Source organism: Gigantopelta aegis, chromosome 4 (genome assembly GCF_016097555.1).
Source record: "Gigantopelta aegis isolate Gae_Host chromosome 4, Gae_host_genome, whole genome shotgun sequence".
In the NCBI taxonomy this organism is placed as follows: Eukaryota; Metazoa; Mollusca; class Gastropoda; order Neomphalida; family Peltospiridae; genus Gigantopelta; species Gigantopelta aegis.
This window is the reverse complement of record NC_054702.1, coordinates 35,028,502-35,053,381: the sequence shown is the minus strand read 5'-3', so window position 1 is coordinate 35,053,381 and position 24,880 is coordinate 35,028,502. Positions and strand designations below refer to the sequence as shown.

General features: G+C 34.0%; 1 protein-coding gene across 7 annotated transcripts in view; it reads right to left on the bottom strand.

Moving 5' to 3' along the window:
- Positions 1 to 22,317, bottom strand: part of LOC121370461 (adenylate kinase 9-like) — a 55,465-nt gene extending 33,148 nt beyond the window's left edge. For 5 of the 7 annotated variants that reach the window (XM_041495704.1, XM_041495707.1, XM_041495709.1 and 2 more), the window contains exons 1-15: positions 22,274 to 22,317; positions 21,452 to 21,703; positions 18,790 to 18,910; positions 18,363 to 18,512; positions 17,789 to 17,901; positions 17,250 to 17,357; positions 16,524 to 16,601; positions 15,109 to 15,237; positions 14,429 to 14,503; positions 13,497 to 13,738; positions 11,693 to 11,873; positions 10,964 to 11,132; positions 8,927 to 8,974; positions 1,911 to 2,304; positions 944 to 1,174 (exon numbers count right to left, since the gene is read on the bottom strand). In XM_041495704.1, coding sequence (XP_041351638.1) covers positions 944 to 1,174; positions 1,911 to 2,304; positions 8,927 to 8,974; positions 10,964 to 11,132; positions 11,693 to 11,873; positions 13,497 to 13,738; positions 14,429 to 14,503; positions 15,109 to 15,237; positions 16,524 to 16,601; positions 17,250 to 17,357; positions 17,789 to 17,901; positions 18,363 to 18,512; positions 18,790 to 18,910; positions 21,452 to 21,670 — 2,258 coding nt within the window. In that variant the 5' untranslated portion in view covers positions 21,671 to 21,703; positions 22,274 to 22,317. The remainder of the gene's footprint in view (positions 1 to 943; positions 1,175 to 1,910; positions 2,305 to 8,926; positions 8,975 to 10,963; positions 11,133 to 11,692; positions 11,874 to 13,496; positions 13,739 to 14,428; positions 14,504 to 15,108; positions 15,238 to 16,523; positions 16,602 to 17,249; positions 17,358 to 17,788; positions 17,902 to 18,362; positions 18,513 to 18,789; positions 18,911 to 21,451; positions 21,704 to 22,273) is intronic. The other 2 variants (XM_041495706.1, XM_041495708.1) reach the window with 2 other exon arrangements.
- Positions 22,318 to 24,880: the final 2,563 nt, after the last annotated feature.

The window sequence follows — 24,880 nt, the reverse complement described above, 5'->3', positions numbered from 1 at the left end:
TGATCCTGTCTGTGGGATGGTGCATATAAAAAATCCCTTGCTGCTAATCGACAAAGAGTAGCCCACGAAGTGGGTTTTCTCTCTCAATATCTGTGTGGTCCTTAACCATATGTCTGATGCCATATAACCGTAAATAAAATGTTTTGAGTGTGTCCTTAACCTTCTGACTACTGCAGGCGAGATATCTCGCCCGACGTCACGTCAGTCGATATACTGTACACTGTATACAGTGCATTCCCCAATTCATATTTCCCGCCGTTTTGCACACGACACTCACCGGAAACGGAAATATAATTAAAGAATTTTTTTTTTTTTTCAAAATGGTGGTTTTTGTTTTGATTTTTTCAATTGAAAATACCTTGAAATTTTGAGTTCAAAAAGTGGTTTTTGGCAAGTATTTTCGCTTGACAACAATGGCGGCACGTCGCGGTAATTTTCAGGGATCATTGCTGATTGTAACAGCTAATTTGATAATAAATTTGATCGTTTTACCAACAACGAAAATTACCAAATATTGCAATATGAATCGTAGTTCGGGTTTTTAAAACAAAATCTGGTCAGAAAACCAGTTATTGGGAATAATGGACATAAATACTGGACAGCTGGCCACAAATGCCCGTAAGTAAATGCAACTTTTTCGATTTTTTGCCTAATTTTAATCACTATTAGCCGATCTAAAATAATAAAAATTACAAAAAAAGACACAAAAATAATACTTACCGATTCATATATGAACTTTATTTCATGTATTTATGAAACATTTAAGTGAATATATGTGAGTAAAAATTATAAACTTGTACCCACTCAACGTGGTTTTTGTTAAAAATTAATCCAGTAGTCTAAAGGTTAAATAAAACATTTCCTATTCTATAAAACCTAAGATGGTTTTCATGTGTGAATCAACACAAGATCAGTGATGTGTGCATGGTCTAACTGTACATACCTCTTCTCTTCCTCTTCTCTCCGTTTGGACTCCTGTTCCTTCTCGATCCGAAGTCTGATTTTCTCATCGATTTCGTCACGTTGCAGAAGGTAGTATCGCTTGGTCAAATTCTCACTGTTGGTACTGCGGTCCTGCAATACTATCACGTTATCAGGGAGAACGCCCTTCTCCACACATGCATTCCAGTGATCCCGAGTCGCTGGGAAGTTATCAAAGATGTAACCGCCATTTCTGGAAGAATACATTTGTTTAATTATCCACATTGTGGAAAAATAATAAGATAAATATTGCATTTCACAGGTGGTCATAATATATAATTTATCTTACGACTTGTCAAAAACATATCTAACAAGCAAAAGCATGTTAGAGGCATCTTGAAACAAATGCACTGTATGAAATTTTTTTATTAAAGGGTATCTTAATAAGCAGAGAATCATTTCTAATGTGGATGGGGAGAATAAAGATAAGTGACTTATTCTTACAGATCACCATTTGATATTGTCTACTAAATGCAGACCAAATTTAATGGATTAAAAAAACCCTGACAACCACAGGATCTATGGATTCAATGAAAACATGTAGATATGACCTACTGAAATAATGAATCAGTGACATGTTCAGAAGGACATGTGGTTGCGAACATATTGACTGATTTCCATCCTATTATATTAATTTAACATTGAGCATAAAAACCAGTCTATAGTCTGTTCTATCCTCCAACAAAAATGTGGGTTTTTTGTAAATAATTTCAGTTTGGTTTCACATAACAAATGTAAAAGTATTTTAAAAATAAAAAAATACTATTTTTGTTTGCAATTTAGAAAACTATCGACTCAGAAATAAATAACTTGTAGTAAATTCTGTAGTATGAAAAAAGGCGTTCTATGTGGGATGGACTACATTTGGCATCCTGAACATGCCTCAAGTTACAGTAAACTCAAACTGTTTTACAGATAACCCAACGTACAATGCTCCTTCTTCTTTGTTCTTCTTGCGAAGTTCTCTCTCTGCGTCCTTGATGGCAGCTTCCATGACGTCGACGTACACCTCGGGCGGCAGCTGGGTGATGTTCTTCTCAGCCTCTTTCACAGCAGCGTCAACAATGGCCACAACATCAGGATGAGTGGCGTCAACTTCGGGCTCTGGTGGCTGGACATTCTCGTCATCAGGTTTTTCCGATTCCGATTGCTCCATCTCGGTTCGTTCTGCTGGATGAGCTGACTCGGTGGGCTCAGCTGGTTCAGCCTGTTCATCTTCCTGGGTCTCCGACGGACCAGTCTCTTGTTCCAAGTCGGCCGATTTCTCTTCCTTGCTTCCATCTTTACTCTCCTCATCGCTGTCAATTTTTTCTTTTCCTTCTTCTGTAATGTATTTATTATTGTCAGTGAGTAAATGAATACTAGAAAAGGTAATTGTCTTAGCTTAGTAACAAACATAAGTCAAAGAGTGGCATGATAATCACATCAGTATAGTTCTTTCAAACTGTGATATTAATTAATAGCTAGTTTCAGAATGTTGCTCACTGCGGTTCAAAGAGAAAAATAATGAGGTGTTATTCTGATACATATTTTTAACTGTAAGATTTAGAGTTAACAGAACAGTTATTAATGACATACATGTACTGCTAGGCATGCTAACAGTACAGTTATTAAATATATAATGCTTAAAGAAATGTTAGTAAAGACATCGTACTAAGAGAACACTTACAAAAGACAGTATCCTAAGAGAAAGTTATTACAAACAGTGTACTAAGAGAAAGTTATTAAGAACAGTGTCCTAAGAGAGAGTTATTAAGAACAGTGTACTAAGAGAAAGTTACTAAAAGAAAGTTATTAAGAACAGTGTCCCAAGAAAACGTTATTAAGAACAGTGTCCTAAGAGAAAGTTATTAAGAACAGTGTCCCAAGAAAAAGTTATTAAGAACAGTGTCCTAAGAGAAAGTTATTAAGATCAGTGTCCTGAGAGAAAGTTATTAAGAACTGTGTCCCAAGAAAAAGTTATTAAGAACAGTGTCCTGAGAGAAAGTTATCAAGAACAGCTAGTGTTCTAAGAGAAAGTTATTAAGAACAGTGTCCTAAGAGAAAGTTATTAAAAACAGTGTACTAAAAGGAAGTTATTAAGAACAGTGTACTAAGAGAAAGTTATTAAGAACAGTGTACTAAGAGAAAGTTATTAAGAACAGTGTACTAAGAGAAAGTTATTAAGAACAGTGTACTAAGAGAAAGTTATTAAGAACAGTGTACTAAGAGAAAGTTATTAAGAACAGTGTACTAAAAGGAAGTTATTAAGAACAGTGTACTAAGAGAAAGTTATTAAGAATAGAGTACTAAGAGAAAGTTATTAAGAACAGTGTACTAAGAGAAAGTTATTAAGAACAGTGTACTAAGAGAAAGTTATTAAGAACAGTGTACTAAGAGAAAGTTATTAAGAACAGTGTACTAAGAGAAAGTTATTAAGAATAGAGTACTAAGAGAAAGTTATTAAGAACAGTGTACTAAGAGAAAGTTATTAAGAACAGTGTACTAAGAGAAAGTTATTAAGAACAGTGTACTAAGAGAAAGTTATTAAGAACAGTGTACTAAGAGAAAGTTATTAAGAACAGTGTACTAAGAGAAAGTTATTAAGAACAGTGTACTAAGAGAAAGTTTAAGAACAGTGTACTAAGAGAAAGTTATTAAGAACAGTGTACTAAGAGAAAGTTATTAAAAACAGTGTACTAAGAGAAAGTTATTAAGAACAGTGTACTAAGAGAAAGTTATTAAGAACAGTGTCCTAAGAGAGAGTTATTAAGAACAGTGTACTAAGAGAAAGTTACTAAAAGAAAGTTATTAAGAACAGTGTCCCAAGAAAACGTTATTAAGAACAGTGTCCTAAGAGAAAGTTATTAAGAACAGTGTCCCAAGAAAAAGTTATTAAGAACAGTGTCCTAAGAGAAAGTTATTAAGATCAGTGTCCTGAGAGAAAGTTATTAAGAACTGTGTCCCAAGAAAAAGTTATTAAGAACAGTGTCCTGAGAGAAAGTTATCAAGAACAGCTAGTGTTCTAAGAGAAAGTTATTAAGAACAGTGTCCTAAGAGAAAGTTATTAAAAACAGTGTACTAAAAGGAAGTTATTAAGAACAGTGTACTAAGAGAAAGTTATTAAGAACAGTATACTAAAAGGAAGTTATTAAGAACAGTGTACTAAGAGAAAGTTATTAAGAATAGAGTACTAAGAGAAAGTTATTAAGAACAGTGTACTAAGAGAAAGTTATTAAAAACAGTGTACTAAAAGGAAGTTATTAAGAACAGTGTTCTAAGAGAAAGTTATTAAGAACAGTGTACTAAAAGGAAGTTATTAAGAACAGTGTACTAAGAGAAAGTTATTAAGAACAGTGTACTAAGAGAAAGTTATTAAGAACAGTGTACTAAGAGAAAGTTATTAAGAACAGTGTACTAAGAGAAAGTTATTAAAAACAGTGTACTAAGAGAAAGTTATTAAGAACAGTGTACTAAGAGAAAGTTATTAAGAACAGTGTACTAAGAGAAAGTTATTAAGAACAGTGTACTAAGAGAAAGTTATTAAGAACAGTGTACTAAGAGAAAGTTATTAAGAACAGTGTACTAAGAGAAAGTTATTAAGAACAGTGTACTAAGAGAAAGTTATTAAGAACAGTGTACTAAGAGAAAGTTATTAAGAACAGTGTACTAAGAGAAAGTTATTAAGAACAGTGTACTAAGAGAAAGTTATTAAGAACAGTGTACTAAGAGAAAGTTATTAAGAACAGTGTACTAAGAGAAAGTTATTAAGAACAGTGTACTAAGAGAAAGTTATTAAGAACAGTGTACTAAGAGAAAGTTATTAAGAACAGTGTACTAAGAGAAAGTTATTAAGAACAGTGTACTAAGAGAAAGTTATTAAGAACAGTGTACTAAGAGAAAGTTATTAAAAACAGTGTACTAAAAGGAAGTTATTAAAAACAGTGTACTAAAAGGAAGTTATTAAGAATAGAGTACTAAGAGAAAGTTATTAAGAATAGAGTACTAAGAGAAAGTTATTAAGAATATTGTCACAAGAGAAAGTTATTAAAAAAGCATGTACTAAGAGAAAGTTATTAAAAAACAGTGTACTAAAAGAAAGTTATTAACGACATAGTCTTAATAGAACAGTTATTAACGTAAGAAAAACATTTACTGATAAACATATTTATTTAACAGAGAAGAAAGGTTAATTAAATTATTAGGCATTCAGAAACAGTATTCTAAACTTAAATAATGTAACTAAATCAACATTTATAATGATAACAATATTTATTGGATATATAATGGACTGGCATTCTGGATGATGGAACATAGATTAAAGTACGAAGTAATAATCATTATCAGATTTCGAGTGTAATAGAATAGTAAGAACAAAACGAAATTAAAAAATTATAGAACATAAGAAAGGAAACAATATAGAAAGCAAAACACACAAAATCATATGTTCACACACATGCACACTCACACACACACACACACACACACACACACACACACACACACCATGTTATTTAAAAAACCCAAACAGATTAACAAAAGTGCACTGTCAGCAAACAAAACAAACATTTCATGATTTAAAGTTGTTATCAACACAAAGCAGGTGAACTGCTGGTACTTTGAATCCACAACATGCGATACATTTCTGTAGTTCCCCATTTCTTTGTGGAATTTATGACCAACCAAACAACTGTGTCAGTTGTGAAAGAACTGCCTACTTCATCTATTTTATCAAAATAAGATGAAACTAACAGAATCTTTGTGAACAAAATGCAGTAGTTTGATTAAAATTGTCATTATAATCCATCTGCGTCAAAAGGGAACCGATGAATTGGTATGTAACTTTAAAAACAAATAGCATTAAAATTCACACCAAAATATATTATTATGTTTTAAATATATACTACTCAAAAGAATTTAAGGGTCAGACGATATTTTCGACATTATTTTCTGAATGTCAATTATATTAGCTAGACCATAATGTCACGCATGGTATTGTTCCATTTTGACGAAAGTGGGTCTAAGCAACCCATAAATGAATTAAAATCCACTGTCATTGACACTGTCGACTAGTTCTAATGGCGAAAACATGCTTACATTTGCACGCAAATTAGGGCGAAAGCGAAAGGTCTGCTAAGTGCCCATAACTTGCTTTTTCACAAAGCGCTTCATTTGCACGTGTATTCCATGTTCCCAATGCTGAATTTCCATATAATTGGAGCTTGCGTTCGTGTACGGTGCACACTCCAAATTCGATAATGGTACAACTTCAACTGACTATCGAAGATCGAGGAAGGGCTATTGCTTGGCTTCAGGATGGCAATACGCAAAGAAATGTTGCTCTGAGACTTGGTGTCAGTCAGAGTGTCATTGGCCGACTGTGGCAACGGTACCAAGCAACGAATTCTGTTCGAAATTGTCCACGTTCGGGAAGACCCCGAAGCACTACAAATAGAGAGGACCGCTACATCACCAATATGGCTCTATGTCAACGCACAACCACTGCACGCCGATTACGTGACAATCTGCGGACTGCGACTGGAACTCGAGTGTCTGATCAAACCATACGCAATCGTCTGAGAGCCAATAATCTACGCTGCCGTCGCCAGGCTGTTCGACCGCCACTCCTACCACGTCACAGAACGGCCAGACGTCACTGGTGCACGCTTCATCTGCGGTGGCAACGTGTTCAGTGGGGTCGAGTGATGTTCACTGATGAGTCCAGGTTTAGTCTCCAGTTCAACGACGGTCGGGCTCATGTCTACAGACGTCCTGGGGAGCGCTTCGCTGACGTTAACGTTAGACAACGTCACCGGTTCGGTGGTGGCAGTGTCATGGTGTGGGGCGGCATCTCTATCCACCACAGGACCCCCCTCTATGTGGTGGATGGCAATCTGAATGGAATCCACTATCTGAATGAGATTATCCGGCCGTTGGTTCTCCCAGGCCTTCAGCAGATTGGCGGCGGGGCAGTTCTGCAGGATGACAATGCCAGACCCCACCGCGCCAGGGTGGTAACGGACTTTCTCAGACAACAAGGTATCGCCAGGATGAATTGGCCAGCATATTCGCCTGACTTGGCCCCAATAGAGTACGCCTGGGACGAATTAGGCAGGAGAGTTCGGGATAATCATGCCCCTCCGGCCAACCTTCATGATCTGGGTCAACTTCTTATGGCAGAGTGGCAGGCCATTCCCCAAGAGTTCTTCAGACGTCTGATCAACAGCATGAGGCAACGATGTGTCTAGTGAATTCACGCCAGGGGTGGATTCACACACTATTAAACGAATGTTCTAATGTGTAAAATCCATGTTTGACAACCTTCAACTTTGACAGCATGTCATGTGACTTTCTTGTATACAGTGACGTTTATTTGTTTTTTGTAAATATGGAACAATAAATAAAAAATTTGGTGTAGTTTACATCATCCAATCTAATACACTCTGAAACTTATTTGGTTATAAATTTTTGACCCTTAAATTCTTTTGAGTAGTATATATCAGCTTGTAGAACATTTTTTGAAAAAAATCTCACAGTAAATAAAAAAGTTTCTGTACAATTTTCCATTAAACTGCATAGGTTAAATATCTTTTTTGATATAGGTATAAAGGCAACTAATGAAACAGCCAAGATGAAATGCCCTCAATTCTGCTGTTTGTATCTGTGTACTGCATTAACAATTGTTTCAGGTGATACTGCATAGCTTGGCTGTGTCACTGTCTTCAGCCCTTCCTTAGAAATGATCTTTAATCTATACAATTTGATGATAATTTGTACAGAAACTTTTTTATTTTTCTAAATTTTTCTTGCAAAAAATGTTGAGAGTTGGTATAGGTTTAAAAGTTAATAATATATTTTGAATACAAGTTTTAGCATCATTATACACTATGTAGTTATACGCCAATTCCCTTTTGCTGAAAACGGACTATACCATAAGTATACATTAGGTGATAACTATGTTGTATTTGACTATTTGCAGACATTAATGCTGGTTTTACTGTCGTAGAGATGGTAAAACGGATATTTGCAACTGTAAAACCAGCATTAATGTCTGCAAATGGTCATATACAACATTGTCATTCCCATTCTAATTTACTAAATCCATTTTTAAAAAACATGGTGTAAATAATTGTTTTTCGGAAACAACACATATACAAAAACCTGGTCATTACTATTGTGTTTCAAGCCATCTGCCGTATAAAAATAATTAAAATATGTTTTTACCTGTAATACAACCATAATATTTTATTATTCTATTATCGATTTCACTTATTCCGAATACTCAGCGCAACAACTAGCACTCAATAATGGATATTCATAACTCTGCATAGTTGCCATTTTCACTATAAAATAAAACAGTGAATTATTTTAAAAGTAAGATTGTCCAACAAAACCAACTGCATTAGAATACACATTTTAATGTAAGCCTGTCCCAATGCAAAAATACAGTAAAACCCCACAAAACCAGAGCCTAATTAGACCGTAATTCCCTCAAAACCGAATATTTATCACAGTCACATCTTTAAATATCAGTCTAAACCGGAAACACCTTGTAACTGGATATTTTACTTAGTCCCATAGAACAAACAAAAAAATGGTTTAACAACACCACTAGAGCACATTGGTTTATTAATCATTGGCTATTGGATGTCAAACATGTCATATTGACACAGTCACAGAGAGGAAATCTGCTACATTTTTTCCATTAGTAGCAAGGGATCTTTTATATGCACCATCAGGATAGCACATACCATGGTCTTTGATATACCAATTGTGGTGCACTGGCTGTGACGAGAAATAGCCCAATGGGTCTACTGACGAGGATTGATCCCAGACCGACTAGTCCCATAGATGTCTGGTTTAGAGGGGTTTCACTGTATCATGATGTTCAGTAACAAACAAAATGATGAACACAGCAGTAAAAACACTACAACTGAACGGTGCATGTGGTTAGTCAAGCAACTACCTTCTTTTGCCAATGCTGCCTCTTCTGCCTCCTCCTGAGCAGCCAGTTCTAAACAAGTCATCATTAATGTTAGTATTTAAGCAATTGAAAAATCTGAAACAATGAGACCTGCTTCATTTGATAGGTGGCAAATATTCTGTTACAAGTTTGTGGTATAAAATAAGAATAAAAATATGTTCCATAGGAAAAATATATACAATGAAACTTTGTTAAATCCAGACTGTAAATTTTCTTACCATTAAATAACTCAAAGAAATGTTTACATAACAGCGATGGAAGTCAATATACAAATTAGAACAATCTAGTCTATAACAGATTAAGTATAAACAAAGCTGCATAAGCCACAAACCATTTTAAGAGCACAAAGAATTATAAAATCTCTTGAATCTCTCCACTGGTGATGCAAATATTCACTATTCTTTTCTAGATTATTATTTTTTAATTAGTCTCATCTACATGAGATCCATAACCTGAATTCTTCTCTCAAACAAACATGGCTTATTAACTATATAAAGTTGGACTAACAAAGCTTCAAGTGATAATTTCATTAAAGCAAATTCAAGATTATAATAGATGCATGAAAACTACAATCCGTAATCTAAAGGGGTTTTTTACTCTTTTTTTTCTAAAGCAAAGTTATAGTAGACAACAATTTTCATCAGAGTACTCAATCTATCCTAGCTATTCTGTTCTCCAGTTCAGGCCTCTCAGAATTGTACATTTGCATAAAACCATTTATGTGGGTTACGCAAAACAAAATTCAGGTGACTCATTTCATTTTTACATAACCCATCATGACCATGTAAATGATGTCATAAATTCAATACGTGAACGAAAAATGGTTGACACAAATTGGAGAAAATTTGAGGTGTCTTCTCTTTTATGGATACATTACGTGACCGGAACTAGAGGGAGCATACAGTAGAAGAATTTAGGCCATCCTATTGGCTTTTGGGATGTTCGGACCAGACTACTAGCCATGGGAGGGTGTGATGAGTGAATGAAACTATTGCTCTCGCAATTTTCAGAGGCCTGTGGTTAAGACATGAGATGTCCCCCCCCCCCCCCCCCCCTTTTAGTGGGGTGTCTGACAAAACAATTGTGCACTTTTGGTTAAAAGCATGAAACATGGCACATGTATACCATGGCACATTACAAGCATTGTTAAAGTCAGCAGTGCCCCCTGGTGGCCAGGGAGGATCTACAAATGTCCCACACATACTTTTACTACTTTCAAAGATAATGAACACCCTTCAATTTGGCCACAAACTGTAACATCCTATAAGTTCCACATACTGCAACACAAGCTTATTAGATGAAAATAAAAAGATCAGTGTTTTTCTCTTAACAGAAGGAGAGAGATAACTAATTTTTTCAGAGTGAAAAGGCTCTCTTGAGTTTGATAACCAATATAATATTTGCCAAGTGATCCCCAATATATTTGCTCAGTTTGATCCCCAATATAATATTTGCTCAGTTTGTTCCCCAATATAATATTTGCTCAGTTTGATCCCCAATATAATATTTGCCCAGTTTGATCCCCAATATAATATTTGATTAGTTTGATCCCCAATATAATATTTGCTCAGTTTGATCCCCAATATAATATTTGCTCAGTTTGATCCCCAATATAATATTTGCTCAGTTTGATCCCCAATATAATATTTGCTCAGTTTGATGCCCAATATAATATTTGCTCAGTTTGATGCCCAATATAATATTTGCTCAGTTTGATGCCCAATATAATATTTGATCATATTTGATCCCCAAGATAATATTTGTTCAGTTTGATCCCCAATATATTTGCTCAGTTTGATCCCCAATATAATATTTGCCCAGTTTGATTCCCAATATAATATTTACTCAGTTTGATCCCCAATATAATATTTGCTGAATTTGATCCCCAATATAATATTTGCTCAGTTTGATCCCCAATATAATATTTGCTCAGTTTGATCCTTAATATAATATTTGCTCAGTTTGATCCCCAATATAATATTTGCCAAAATTGATCTGTGTCTGAACCAGTGTACAGACCTGCTTCTCTGGCTGCGGCTGCTGCCTCAGCTTCTGCCTCCATCTGTTCCTTGATCTTAACCTTTACAGCCACAATCGCACTTTCCGTGGCTTCAGCTCGAGCCTGCTCGATCTGGCGTTTCTTCTCCTCTTCCTGTTTAGGTTTAATCAATTCATCCATATCTAGGACCTGGTGAAAAATGTGCATGCATTGAGCTCATTACACATGTATAGTTTCATCATAAAAAATTATAATTTTAATAAGCAGTTTAATTCCTAAAGTAGGGCCTACTTTCTGGAACTACTTCTCAATTTCTTATATTTGCTTTCAAATTAAAATTTCAAATGCAAAATTGCTTTTAACTTCACAAAAGCCATGTATCCATTAACAAGAATGTCCTCGAAAGACAGCTCAGATAAGTGAGGAGGTGTGTTCCAAGGACTGTGTGTTGAATCATATGCACTTCCCTACAAACAGGACAGCACATACCATGGTCTTTGATATACCATTCATGAAACACTGCTTAGTACAAATAACATCACTTCTTTAGGGAGTAATACAGTTCTACGGTCAAATTTCTTGGACATCCAGCCCGATGTAACAAACTCTGAAAAGTTTGTGAAGAAACAAACCTATTTAAAATGTTCAATAATACATCAGCTTTATTTTACTGACTCAGGTGATATCCTATTCTCATATATCTTCTATTTGTCAAAGTAATTAATAAATTACAAAGACGTTTTCCTCACCGTAGCTCCATACTTCTGTGCTAGCAGATGACAGAGTGTGGTTTTGCCCGAGAGAGGTGGTCCCAAAACAGAAAACTTGCATGGTGGTCTTGGTTGTGGAGGGAGCAAGTAAGGTCTTGGATTCTTCATGAACTTCTCCATTGCTTCAGCACTTGAGAGGAAGTACATTTTATCCAGAAAACTGGATATAAGAGAAAAACAGAAAAATATATAAATTATGTATACAATTTTGATCTGTGGATTTTGTTTTGCTGAGGAAAGACAGGTGAGATGGCATCAGGTCATATGCAATATGAATATGCCACTTCTTAAAGTAACTGTATGTAACTAAAATCATGCTTCAATCACTCTTGTTTCAGATATATTTATAGACTGTCCCATCATTCTATTAGAATGTTTTTCTGTAAATAATTTCAGTTTGGTTTGCTGTAAGAAGAAAAGTAAAAGTGTTTTGGAAATAACAAAGACATACAATTTGTGGGTACAATTTACAAATCAGTAGGCTCGGAAATACATAACTTGTAGTAAATTACATAGTATGAAAAAAATGCGATCCCTGTGGGACGGACTATAATAGTAAATTCTGGTTTGCCAAAGATGTTTCATTCATGCTAATTCTACTGTTGTGCATGACATACCCAACACCATATTCTGGTTTGGTAACACAAATGTTCCTTCATGTTACTTCTAGTATTATACAGGATATATCTAACAGCATATTCTGATTCGCCAATGTTCACCAATATTCCTTCATGCTACTTCTACTACAGCTAACCGCAAATTTTGTTTTACCGGTACCAATGCGTCATTTATACTATTTCTACAGTAACAGTTGTACAAGACATACCTAACAGCAAATTCTGGTTCGTTAATACTAGTACTTCCTTTATGCTAACCGGCCTCGGTGGCGTCATGGTTAGGCCATTGGTCTACAGGCTGGTAGGTACTGGGTTTCGGATCCCAGTCGAGACATGGGATTTTTAATCCAGATACCGACTCCAAACCCTGAGTAAGTGTTCCGCAAGGCTCAATGGGTAGGTGTAAACCACTTGCACCGACCAGTGATCCATAACTGGTTCAACAAAGGCCATGGTTTGTGCTATCCTGCCTGTGGGAAGCGCAAATAAAAGATCCCTTGCTGCTAATTGGAAAGAGTAGCCCATGTAGTGGCGACAGTAGGTTTCCTCAAAATCTGTGTGGTCCTTAACCATATGTCTGACACCATATAACTGTAAATAAAATGTGTTGAGTGCGTCGTTAATTAAAACATTTCTTTCTTTTTTTCCCTTTATACTACTTCTACCATTTTACAAGACATACCTACCAGCAAAGTCTGGTTCATTAATACTAGTACTTCCTTTATGCTACTTCTATCATTGTACAAGACATACCTAACACAGGGCTTCTAGATTATAGTAGCTCCATTCCCATGGCTAGTGATATTCAATGTTGGGCTAGTAAATAACTACAATTGCCATGCCCGACGGCTAGTGAAACGTTTTTGGTCAAATGTTGCAGTTAAGTCTTTTTTGTAATTATAAATATCCTGCCCCCACCCCAACCCCCAAATGTTAGTTTTTAAGCTCTATCTCCCTCTTTAGATGATATATCAGATTATTACTCTTATTTAGTAAAGTAGGGCTAGTAAATTTTTTATCTGGGCTAGTAAAAAAATTTAATCGGTGATCCCATGGCTAGTGGATTTTATAAAAATTCTAGAAGCCCTGCCTAACAACAAAGTCTGGTTCATTAATACTAGTACTTCCTTTATGCTACTTCTACTGTTGTAGAAGACATACCATACCTTACAACGAATTCTGGTTTTCCCCCCACAATGTTTCCCTCAAACAGGGCAACGGGACAGTTCCTCAACCACCTGCTCCTGCGCCACCTGAACCTGGGTGCCACCATCTGTTTGGGTGCCATCGCTCGCATCAGTTCATCGGTCTCAATATCCTCTGGGACATCTTCTTCCTCGGGTTCAAAGAGACGTGTTGGCACAGCCGCTGGACGCAAAACAAAGCATTCCAGTCTTTGCATGAGTTGCTGAAATTTTTAAATTGGGAAAATTTGCAAAATTACAAATTTTTGACTCTTTGTGTTATTATTAAATATTATTATTCATTGCTTCTTTTTTTTTTTCCCCAACAAAACATTTTTAAAATCTGCAAATTACATAAGGTGTACAACAAGAATATATCTCTCTTTATTTTAATGGACATTTATTATTTTACATCCCTACCTGTACTACTATTAATATTATTAATCTAATGTACCACTAATACCTATTCAATTCATATTTTAAAATGCATAAATATATAATTGCTGTGATTATGTCTATATTATGGAGAAGGCCAAGTAAGTTGGAAAAATTGTGTCTAATCCATTTGTTTTTCAAAAAGCAATAAAATAGGTTTAAATCAATGGGAGTTCAGCCATGTCTCTCCTGTATGCAAATGCATATATACATATACTTTCAATTTGTATATAAATCAAAAGGCTAAGTGCTGGTCACAAGAAGTAAAGTAAAGTTTGTTTTGTTTAATGCCACCACTAAAGAACACTGATTAATTAAATCGTCGGCTATTTGATATCTAACATGTGGTAATTCCGACATGCAGTCTTCAGAGAAAACTCACTATATTTGTCTATTAACAACTTGAGATCTTTTATATGCACCATCTCACAGACAGGACAACACATCAGCTTGTAAATTGAAATTAAAAACGAACGCACCTTGAAGATGACAGCACACATCTGATTTGAATCCATTTCAACCAAATACTGCTGGTCATGATCTGCCATATAGTCCTAAAAGCACACAAAAATCAATTAAATTAGGTTAAATTAAATTAATAATTATCTAAAGAATGCCCAATACAGAAACATAAACAAGTAATTTCTCTATATAAACATACTGAATATTTTTTAAAAGGACATTTATTTTTTTCAAAAACCAAAAAAACTATATTTCTTTTTCATTCTTACAATAACTCCACAAAATACTGAAAACAAAATAAATGTAGCCATATAATAATAACAGAAATTATCACAAATAATGTGAAGTTACGTGTAATTTTATTTTTTAAACTTTAGATGTTAATTTCATGATATATTTTTTAATAAAAAATTAAATACAATATAAATTTTAATAATTTTAACATTATTGAGATGACCATCCAAAGGTACAAACATGACCACCGTTTCCCTGATCTAAGACTTATGGTTTATGAAAAATAGAGTTAAACATGAAACCCTAACATAAATTTGATACTGTCCCCAGAAAGATAATACCCAAAACTCTTCTATCTTCTGACAATGTTGAAGTGAGATAAAAACTAATTCATGTTGCTAATATGCTAAATGATGTTTTAAAAACAATAAATAAATAAATTAAAAAAAAAATAATAATTTACCTCTAACATTCTGAGCATGTTGTTCTTGTAGTTGCGGATGTTTTGCTCCACCTGTTCAGGTAGATCATCTGGTCTAGTGATGAGGCGTTCAACAACTTCAGGAGGCAGGCGAATCGATGATTCATCAGCCTGATTAAACAAACAGAAGAATGTCAAAAGAATTTACAACAGTACTGCTGTAAATATACATTAAATTTGTGGTGTTCCCAAAGGAATATATGTATTTTAATGCAACTTCTATTCAGCACATTTTGTAATCAGCTATTATAAAATGTCAAAGTAACTTTTTAATAAAAGTGAGCTATTAATATTTTCAACAAAGTCTTAAGCTATTAATGATTTTTTAACAAAATAATGAGCATTAAGAGTTCAACAAAGTGGGGAACTATTAAAGACTTCATGAAAAAAGCGAGCCACTAATGAATGAATGAATGAATGAATGTTTGTTTAACGACACCCCAGCACTAAAGTACACATCGGCTATTGGGTGTTACAAAGGGTAAGAGCCACTAATGATATTTGCAAATGAATGGGCTACTTATGACTGCAACAAAATATAAGCTATTAATATTTTGTTTCAACAAAGTAATATGCTATTAATAATTCCAACAAAGTAATGAGCTACTGGAGATTTCATCAAAGTAGTGAGTTATTTTTTATTTTATCATAATAATGAGCTAATAATGATGTCATCAAAATAGTGTATCATTAATGACTGCTTCAGCATAATGAGCTAATAATGATGTCATCAAAATAGTGTATCATTAATGACTGCATCAGCATAATGAGCTATTAATGATGTCATCAAAATAGTGCATCATTAATGACTGCTTCAGCATAATGAGCTATTAATGATGTCATCAAAATAGTGTATCATTAATGACTGCGTCAGCATAATGAGCTAATAATGATGTCATCAAAATAGTGTATTATTAATGAATGCGTCAGCATAATGAGCTAATAATGATGTCATCAAAATAGTGTATCATTAATGACTGCGTCAGCATAATGAGCTAATAATGATGTCATCAGAATAGTGTATCATTAATGACTGCATCAGCATAATGAGCTATTAATGTCATCAAAATAGTGCATCATTTTTGACTGTCAGCATAATAAGCTAACAATGATGTCATTAAAATAGTGCATCATTAATGACTGCATCAGCATAGTGAGCTATTAATGATTTCATCAAAATAGTGACCTATGTATAATAAAGTCATGAACTATTAGTTAATTCATCAAAATAATTAGCTATTGATAACTTCACAAAAGTGATGAGTTTTTAATGATTTCATCAAAATAATGACCCATTATTCATTTCATTAAAATAGTGAGCTAACGATTTCAATAAATGAGCTATATATGATTTTTTCAAAATAGTGAGCAGTCAATGATTTTATTTGCTAACTCACATCAGCTGCAAGTTCTTCATCCTCAGCCTCCTCTTCTTCCTCTTCTTCTTCCTCTTCAAGGTCCTTATCATCATCCTGCTGTTGCACAAAGAATATTATTAACAAGTACTGTCTAACCTGCTTAAGTGGTCATCTCTTATTGCACATGTATGTACTTGATATAAATGTTACAGTCTTGCCTCGTCATAGTTTAAAATCATTTACTAATGCAAAATACACACACATCTACAGTTTTAATAAATGTGTGTATGTAGCCATGTTAATATTATGTAACCCAAATAGGTGGAACAAACCCTAGTTCTGAATTAAAATGGAGATTGCTGTTTAGTCAAACAGTTGATGGCAGAATTCAGATTAGTTAGTGCTATATTTGATGATGTAGAAATCTATTAAGCTAGCCTCTTAAAAGTACAATTTTGAGCATATTTTTATTATTTAATCATTTAACATAGATAATCCACAGTAATGTTCTTATAACTCTTTAAATACCCTTTGGCTTTAGTCACTAATCTGTGTCACATAAAAATATACATTCGGCCAACAGATTAAATAGACTTAAACCTCTAAATATAATATAAAATAATAATATTATATACATATATTTTGCATTTGTGTCCAGTTTCTCAACGTCTGCTTCAATGTTTTGCTCTTTAAAAAAAATTTATTTGTATGTTATTATTAAAACTCTTCATACATGTAGTACAATTTATGTAGCATATGACTTACAGGTTTTGGGCGTTTTTCAGGCGCATAAACATCCTTTACATAAATGTTGCCTGAGAAAGGGTCTATTTTCATTCCAATTCTTCGTCTGTCCAAATCTTTATCAGAAATCTAAAATAAGCAAAGTACATTGTCAAGCACTTCATGGTTCGAAATAGCCATTTTTCGATATTGGTCCCTAAACACAACATAAAATAAAGCTATAAGCACAATATAATATATTGTGTTTCTGAACACGAATGACTGAATGATAAAAGCTTACTCAAACAAAAGCAAAAAACACTACTTATAAGGTGTCAAAAAGGCTTATGAAACACTAACATAAAAGAATGAATGAATAATAAGAGCCTAATTCAACAAAAGCCAAAAAATTATTGTCAGGTGTCAAAAAAGGTTTATGAAACACTGAATCAATGACAAATGTAAAAACTGTATGGTTATGGGTTTTTTAAACATAGTCAAAAGCTGCATAAATAAAGTAAATACTCACTGTGCCATAATTAAACACTATGCAAATAGATTATAGCTGAAACTGAACAAACCTTCAAATGAATGATGAAGTCTGGTTTGAGTTTCCAATTTCTTATTAATTCAATCTGATCTTTTATCGTCATAAAGTCTTCAGAAAGGCAAGGCAAGTCATCCAAGACATAACCTAATAAATTAAGGAAAATAAGACAAGTAAAATCAATAGCACTTCTATCAACAAAACAAAATAGCTGTACCTACAACCACTTACGTGATTCTGGATTCCCTTGACACAAAGTTGCAGGAATCCAAGTGGATTCTGGTAGAATATGATGAAACATTAAACCTGCTGTCCAGGGCCCTGTCCCACGAAGCGATCTTAGTGCTAAGATCACCTTAAATGCATAACTACCTAATGCACTTAAAGTGATCTTAGTGCCAAGATCGCTCCGTGGAACGGGGTCCTGGTCAGCCATTCTAGGTATGCTCAGATGCATACACAGGACCATGTGCTTGAATATTGGTTGGAAATAAGGATGAAATTAAGTTACTTCATCAACAATAAACCTCAATTCAACTGTATTTAATAATATTCAATGGATATAAAATATATGTCTCACAATAAAACTAAACTGAAAGCATACTCACCATGGTGAGCTACTTCAGGGGAGTTAATTTTTTCTTGTATCATGCTGAAGACCATTTCTTCTGAAACTGCTTCTCCTTTCGTGAGAACTTCCAGACATTTTTTACCAATTTCCGTCTGCAGTTCCAAGTTCTCATTGATCAAATTAGTGGCTAAAAACAAAGCATATCACATCAATAAATATATATATATATATATATATATATTAATATTTGTGATACCAATGTCCTGGTATGGTGTGACTATGAAGTAAAACATAATTACACCTTTATTTCTCTAATATTAAATAAGGATATTTATACATGGTCATATATAGAATTATATGTGTGAGTAAAAGCTTATTTTATATATATTTTAAATGATTTAGTAGCAATTATCCATGATTAAATATTGTATTTTGAACAATACATAGTAAAACATTTAACTCACAATTAATGAGTTGACATTTCCACTCCTGTGCAAGTCGTCTGGCCAGTGTAGTCTTACCAACACCAGGTTTGCCTATCACTATGAAACAAGATGGCTTGGAATGTAAAAATCTCAGCTCAGTCTGAAAAAAAAGAGTTGTAGAATTAACAAATATTTAATTCAGTTTAAACAATAACAACCCCAGTACATTAACTAACCTTATCTATGAACATATTAAAAAGCTGAGCAAGAATTTAAAAGAGTTCCTTTCCAAAATGTGTCATACACAAATTTCCAAATTTTGGAGTTAGCAGTAAAGGTATTAATGTTAGTACAACACAGCAATATAACAATAGAGGTTTTGTTAAAGCGTGATCTATACTCATTAAACAGAATTTTAAAACTGTCCTTCATGTAGTATATGCCATATCATGATGTAGCAAAATCACAATGTTCTCAAAATGACATACATGGATATATTGCGTTTTGAAAATGGAACTCTTCAATTATAAATCAAGGAAATGGAGACAAACTATTTTAATTTGGTAAAATAAATAAGAAAGTATTAAAGAAAATTCTGGATCATACAAGGAAGAACCCTCAAATACAAATACAAAAGTGTTTATTCAACTTTAAGGCCTCCGCCCCACTGTACATCTATTTTACTCAGTTGCATAAATGGCATACATACAAATTTAAATTATATATATAAACATGGTATACATTCAAGTTTCAATACAGTATATAAACAAGTACAAGTAGCACTTGTCTATTTCTTTTGTTCCATTACAAACATGGCATATATTCCCATTTAATATTAAAACCATTTTACATTTTTTTTAAAAGAAGGCTGATTTCGGATAAAAAGCTAAAAAAAAAAATCACATCCTTGTATATGCAAACATGTCATACATTATACAAAAACATTAGTGTCTATACTGTATATAACAAAATACTAATATTTCACCATATATGTAAATACATGTATAACTAAATGCACAAAATACATTAATCTTTTCATACATACTATATTTATACTAATACTGCAGACATTTGTTACACATGTCCATTGCTTTCTTAATGTATATAGCTAGATTTTTCATGGTTAAGTATTCTTTAGACTGAAAAAGGTGCACAATATTCTCAAGTAGAGGATTTTTAACAATAGTTTAGTAAAAAACATTCTTCTTAAGTCACCTAGAACAGGCACACAAGGATGAAATGAATTCATCTTCTATAAACCCAGCTTGTTGCAAATCCTACATATTCTGTACTCTCTCAGAATTATAAAAACTGATTATATTAGTAATATAACACTATAAGACAATGAAATAAACATAAACAAAGTGAGTTCATAAATCCAGGAATGATTATTGGTAGCTGTCTTAAAGGAAGGGACAATTAAGGCATTTGGCCTGGTATGCATATTCAACAATATATAATGCACATTATTGCTTAATATCAACAAGTATAACCATGTAGTTAATTAATAAAATGGTTAAATGTGATGGCTATTATATATAACGGGCACAGCCATTTTGTACCATTTCAGTAAGTACGCCCTCTGGCGAGCTGGTGGTTACATAATACTTAACGCATAACGTCAGGAATGAGCCTTAGAACTAGAGAAACACAATCTACCTGGTTTTTGCGGGATGATAAATAGTCATACATTGCAATGTTCTGTAATAATACACATCTCAGTAAGCCAGCAATAAGTATATCCAGAATTATACATATTATTTTGTAATACAAAATAAAACACCACTGTTAAAGTGGCTACACAACAAGTCGAAATAATTAACAATGTTTTGTCCATACATTAACCTACGTACTGAAATGATACACAGAGTGTTTTCTTAGTTAATTGGTCTATGCTGTTAGTTGCTTCTACCTGTGATTCCTGATTGGCAGGTGTGTATTTGATTGGTAACCAGACAAGCCAATTAATTGATGCTGTCTAGACACAAAAATACATACTGGCGTTGTGGAATATTACCTGTCGCCCCTAAAATTGTAATGGACATGGTTTATTACTGTAAATAGTTCTGTAAAACTATTTATTAAGTAGACTTTTCCATCTAAAACCACAAAATTTACCAATTACGTAGTCCCAAAGAAAAGAAAATTATCACTTGGGTATCGTGGGTTGTTGTTTTTGCTCCAACGTAGCATATCAATAGGCCTAATAGTGTACATTTTTCCTTTGGATTATTTAACAGAGAAAAATACTATAACCCCATTTTGTTCCGTTAATGGAACTTGAAATATATTTAGTTAAATAGTTTATTATATTATTACGTCATTTATGCTGTTTTACAAGTCAGGTTGATCAAAGAGAAGCACCTTGTCGAAAATTACTGCTTTTGTTTACACTATACATACAGGAGATGGTCAGGAGCTGACGTCATTTCGCTCCAAGCTATCCCACCGGACATCACAAAAATGAAACAAAATGGCTGCCCCCAGTTAGCAGGAATAATCATGGGTTTTTTTATTAACTCTAAAATTAAGCGTTTGTGTTAGTGGTCCGAGTATGCATCTTTCCAACACATAAGGCTCTTGTTTGAGTTGACCCTACCTTTAATAACCTGCTTTATTACTGTCAAAGATCTCTGACCGTTTTAAAGTTTACAAATTACTAAAAGAGAACAAAAAATGCTTCACAAAAGTTCAGTATTACCTGGTCCTCATTGTAAGGATCAACATCCAAATTCTGTACCAGTTCCTCCATATCTCCCATAGCAGTCACTGGGTCTATTACACTGACTGCTTCCATTGTTGGTCTATCACACTGAGGCTCTTGGTTTGTCTCAATGGCTGTGTCAGCAGCCTGAGGAGTCGAATCTGCCTCGTCAGTCATGTTGACAGCTGGAGGAGTCAAATCTTCCTCGTCAGCCATGTTCAAGTCCTTTTTGTCACCTCTTCAATTTAACTGATTTAAGAAAGCCAAGAAAGTAACAATTATATTTATAACTTGTTACAAAATGATTACCAAAGAGGGGAAATAGGAAACAAAATATTCCCTGCAGTCACTTTTTGCACTCTTAATTTGGCTTTGTACACAATAATAATAAGATATCCCAAGGTAATTGTTTTAATACATGTACAAATATATTTGACAAATGGCACTTTTTATTTCTTTCATCATTTAAAAGTTAAAACTTAATATTTTTGTCTAAAGTTATGAAAAATAAAAACATATCGTCCATTGACCTGTTTCGGTGGTTGTGTCGTTTATGCCAAAATAAGGTTGCGAAAGTGAATAGCGCGACTTTAATAAAATAACAAAATCAAAACGACAATACATCACCAATGAAAACAAGCCGCTGCAAGTAACAAACTCACTAGTTATTTATCAAAAGCACAGTTGTTTAACACATTGAAATAGCATTCAAGGAATGCACATGTAATTGTTTTATGCAATAGATATAAGTAGATATTGTTATCTGAAAACATAAATATATGGTACATGTAATTTCACTGCTTGAAAAAAATAATTTACCTTCATCACGGTCGTCAAGGAAGTAGACATTAAACGGAACTGCCCAGTCAAAAAGTAAAACCGGAATGCAGACTTCGGAGTTGGTACATGGTTCGAAATGCGGACTCACGGACTAATTTTTTGTTTACCGTAGTCTACTGATTTGAGGGTTTCACAATTCGTTTATTTTATGTTTTAAAGAGACTGTTCAATGTGTTACTAGCTATAGTGTTTGTAGTACCCTAACCTAGCTTTTACACCACATTAATTCAATACAATTAAAAAATAAATACATATTAGGAAATAAAATTAACTTTGTAGTACTACATGTATGTATGTATGTGTGTGTGTGTGTACGTACGTACGTACATATGTACATACGTACATACATACATACATACATACATACATACATACATACATATATGTGTGTGTATATATATACCGTTACACCTTTTGTAATGGTATATATATTTATATTGGCTCCCCATGAGGTAGAGCACTATACCAGCCACATCAGGAAGAATACTGTATTGTATATATATATATATATTAGCACAATGAAAAACAGTGAATAAAAGAAAGTGATATTATAAACAAAATAATGTATATTTAATAAGTAATTTAGTTTTGTTTTGTTTTAAAAATGCTGTTAGTCAGAATGGGGCTATTCAGCTTCATCAATTATGTAATGAAATTTTTTCATTTATTTCAGGCACCCCCCCCCCCCCCCCCCATCCACCCCCCAACATTTTGTAACACTACAAAGCCACTCCCCGTCTATAATTAAGTAATGCTCGCCAATACACCTACTCCTTTCCCTGTAACAATGATCATGTAATTTGAGCAATACCAAACTGTAAACTTGTATTTATATTTGTTTTGTTTGGTAATAAACACTACATATAGAAAATCACTTGATAAAGAACAAAATAGTCATAATTGACTGTGTTTTAATATATAAATAACAATGAGACTATTAATGTTTTGAAAGTGTTACAGAACTCTTGACACCTCTTCCTGTCAAAGTTTCACAATGCATCCAATGATAGGAACGATATCTGAAGTGGTAGGCAAGTACAATATTATGTAGTAGGGGCACAGGTCAGATTGTTATCTGTATTTATATAGGGTAGAACAGGAGGGGGAGAAACAGACACTCCGACCACCCTCCAACAGTTCCTATGGGTTTGTTACCTAAATGTTGAACGACCCCAAACAGTAGTGAACTTAGGACAGTCTCAATTCTTAATAGTGTGACCACACCTCTCATCCAAACTGCAAATTTTTCTCCAAACTCCTAAAAACTTCAGAGTGCCTAAAATGTAAAAAAAAAAAAAAAGGATTTCTTTTCAATGGGGACGATATATCTGGGTCAACTGGGTTAGAGTACCATTTTGCTTTGATGCTGTAAAATGTCTTTGCCATTCCAGACTAAAAAAAAGTTGACATCTGAAAAACATATAGGGGATTTTTCATGCAAGTACCTGCTCCAACCAAAGAATGTGTGCACCGTTAAGCTCTATGGGTAGGCATAAGGTCACATACATTGAGTATTACCCACTTCATGGGTGTCTCCCGAGTGTATAACTACCCCACATAGGGGATGATTAACCAGTAAACACCGCAGGTTCCATGTACCTCAGGCTCAGGTGATACCAAAATAGCTCAACTGACAGGCAGCTTTACCATTCATCATATCATCATCCATGTTTGTAATATTAAAACCCCCACCAAATACCTGTCTCGGTGTTAAATGTTTGTAGCAGTTGTTTGGGGTTTGTTTTTGTATTTTTGTTAGGGTTTTTCCGGGTGGGGGGTTTAAATCTAAAAAACAAAAATCTAAAATATTTTCATAAAAATTCTTTGTATTACATCATTCTGTAATTCATCTACTCATTTTTCTCGTTCCAACCAGTACACCACAACTGGTCAAAGGCCGTGGTATGTGCTTTCCTGTCTGAGGGAAAATGCATAGATGTGTAAGACCCCTTGCTGCTAATGGAAAAATGTAGCGGGTTTCCTCTGATGACTACAAGTCAGAATTATCAAATGTCCGACAACCAATAGCCAATGATTAATTAATCAATGTGTTCTAGTGGTGTCGTTAAACAAGAAAAACTTTCATCTAGACTCAATAACCCCAACGAGTGCTCCCAGCGAATTTGACTCTACGAGCCAAGTTATATCCCAACCAGGGTGCTTGATATTACCCACTGTGGTGATTCACCATCATTCCCACTTAAAAATGAGAGCACTGTGTAAGAAATGTAACACAAAACCTGGGGAAAAAATCCAAAAACAATCAAGCCAGCCTGATGTCAAAGTTTTATTTTAAAATAAATGTATTAACATACCAATGTATAGTGTGGAATGTACAAAGTAGTAACATTTTAAAAAGAAACAATTAATAGGAATTAATGTGCAAAGAATCAAAATTCAAATCTCAGTTCAATCCAATTAAAATTAGCTCCACTAGTTAATTACTATTACCTGTGGATCTAACAGAACCCTGTTGGAGCTCATGTCCAGTTGACCTTTCATTCAACCAATTAAAACTTTACTTGCAAAATCATGCCAGTGATTTGAAAAGAATTTGAAAACATTCGGGATTATGCCGAGGGTATA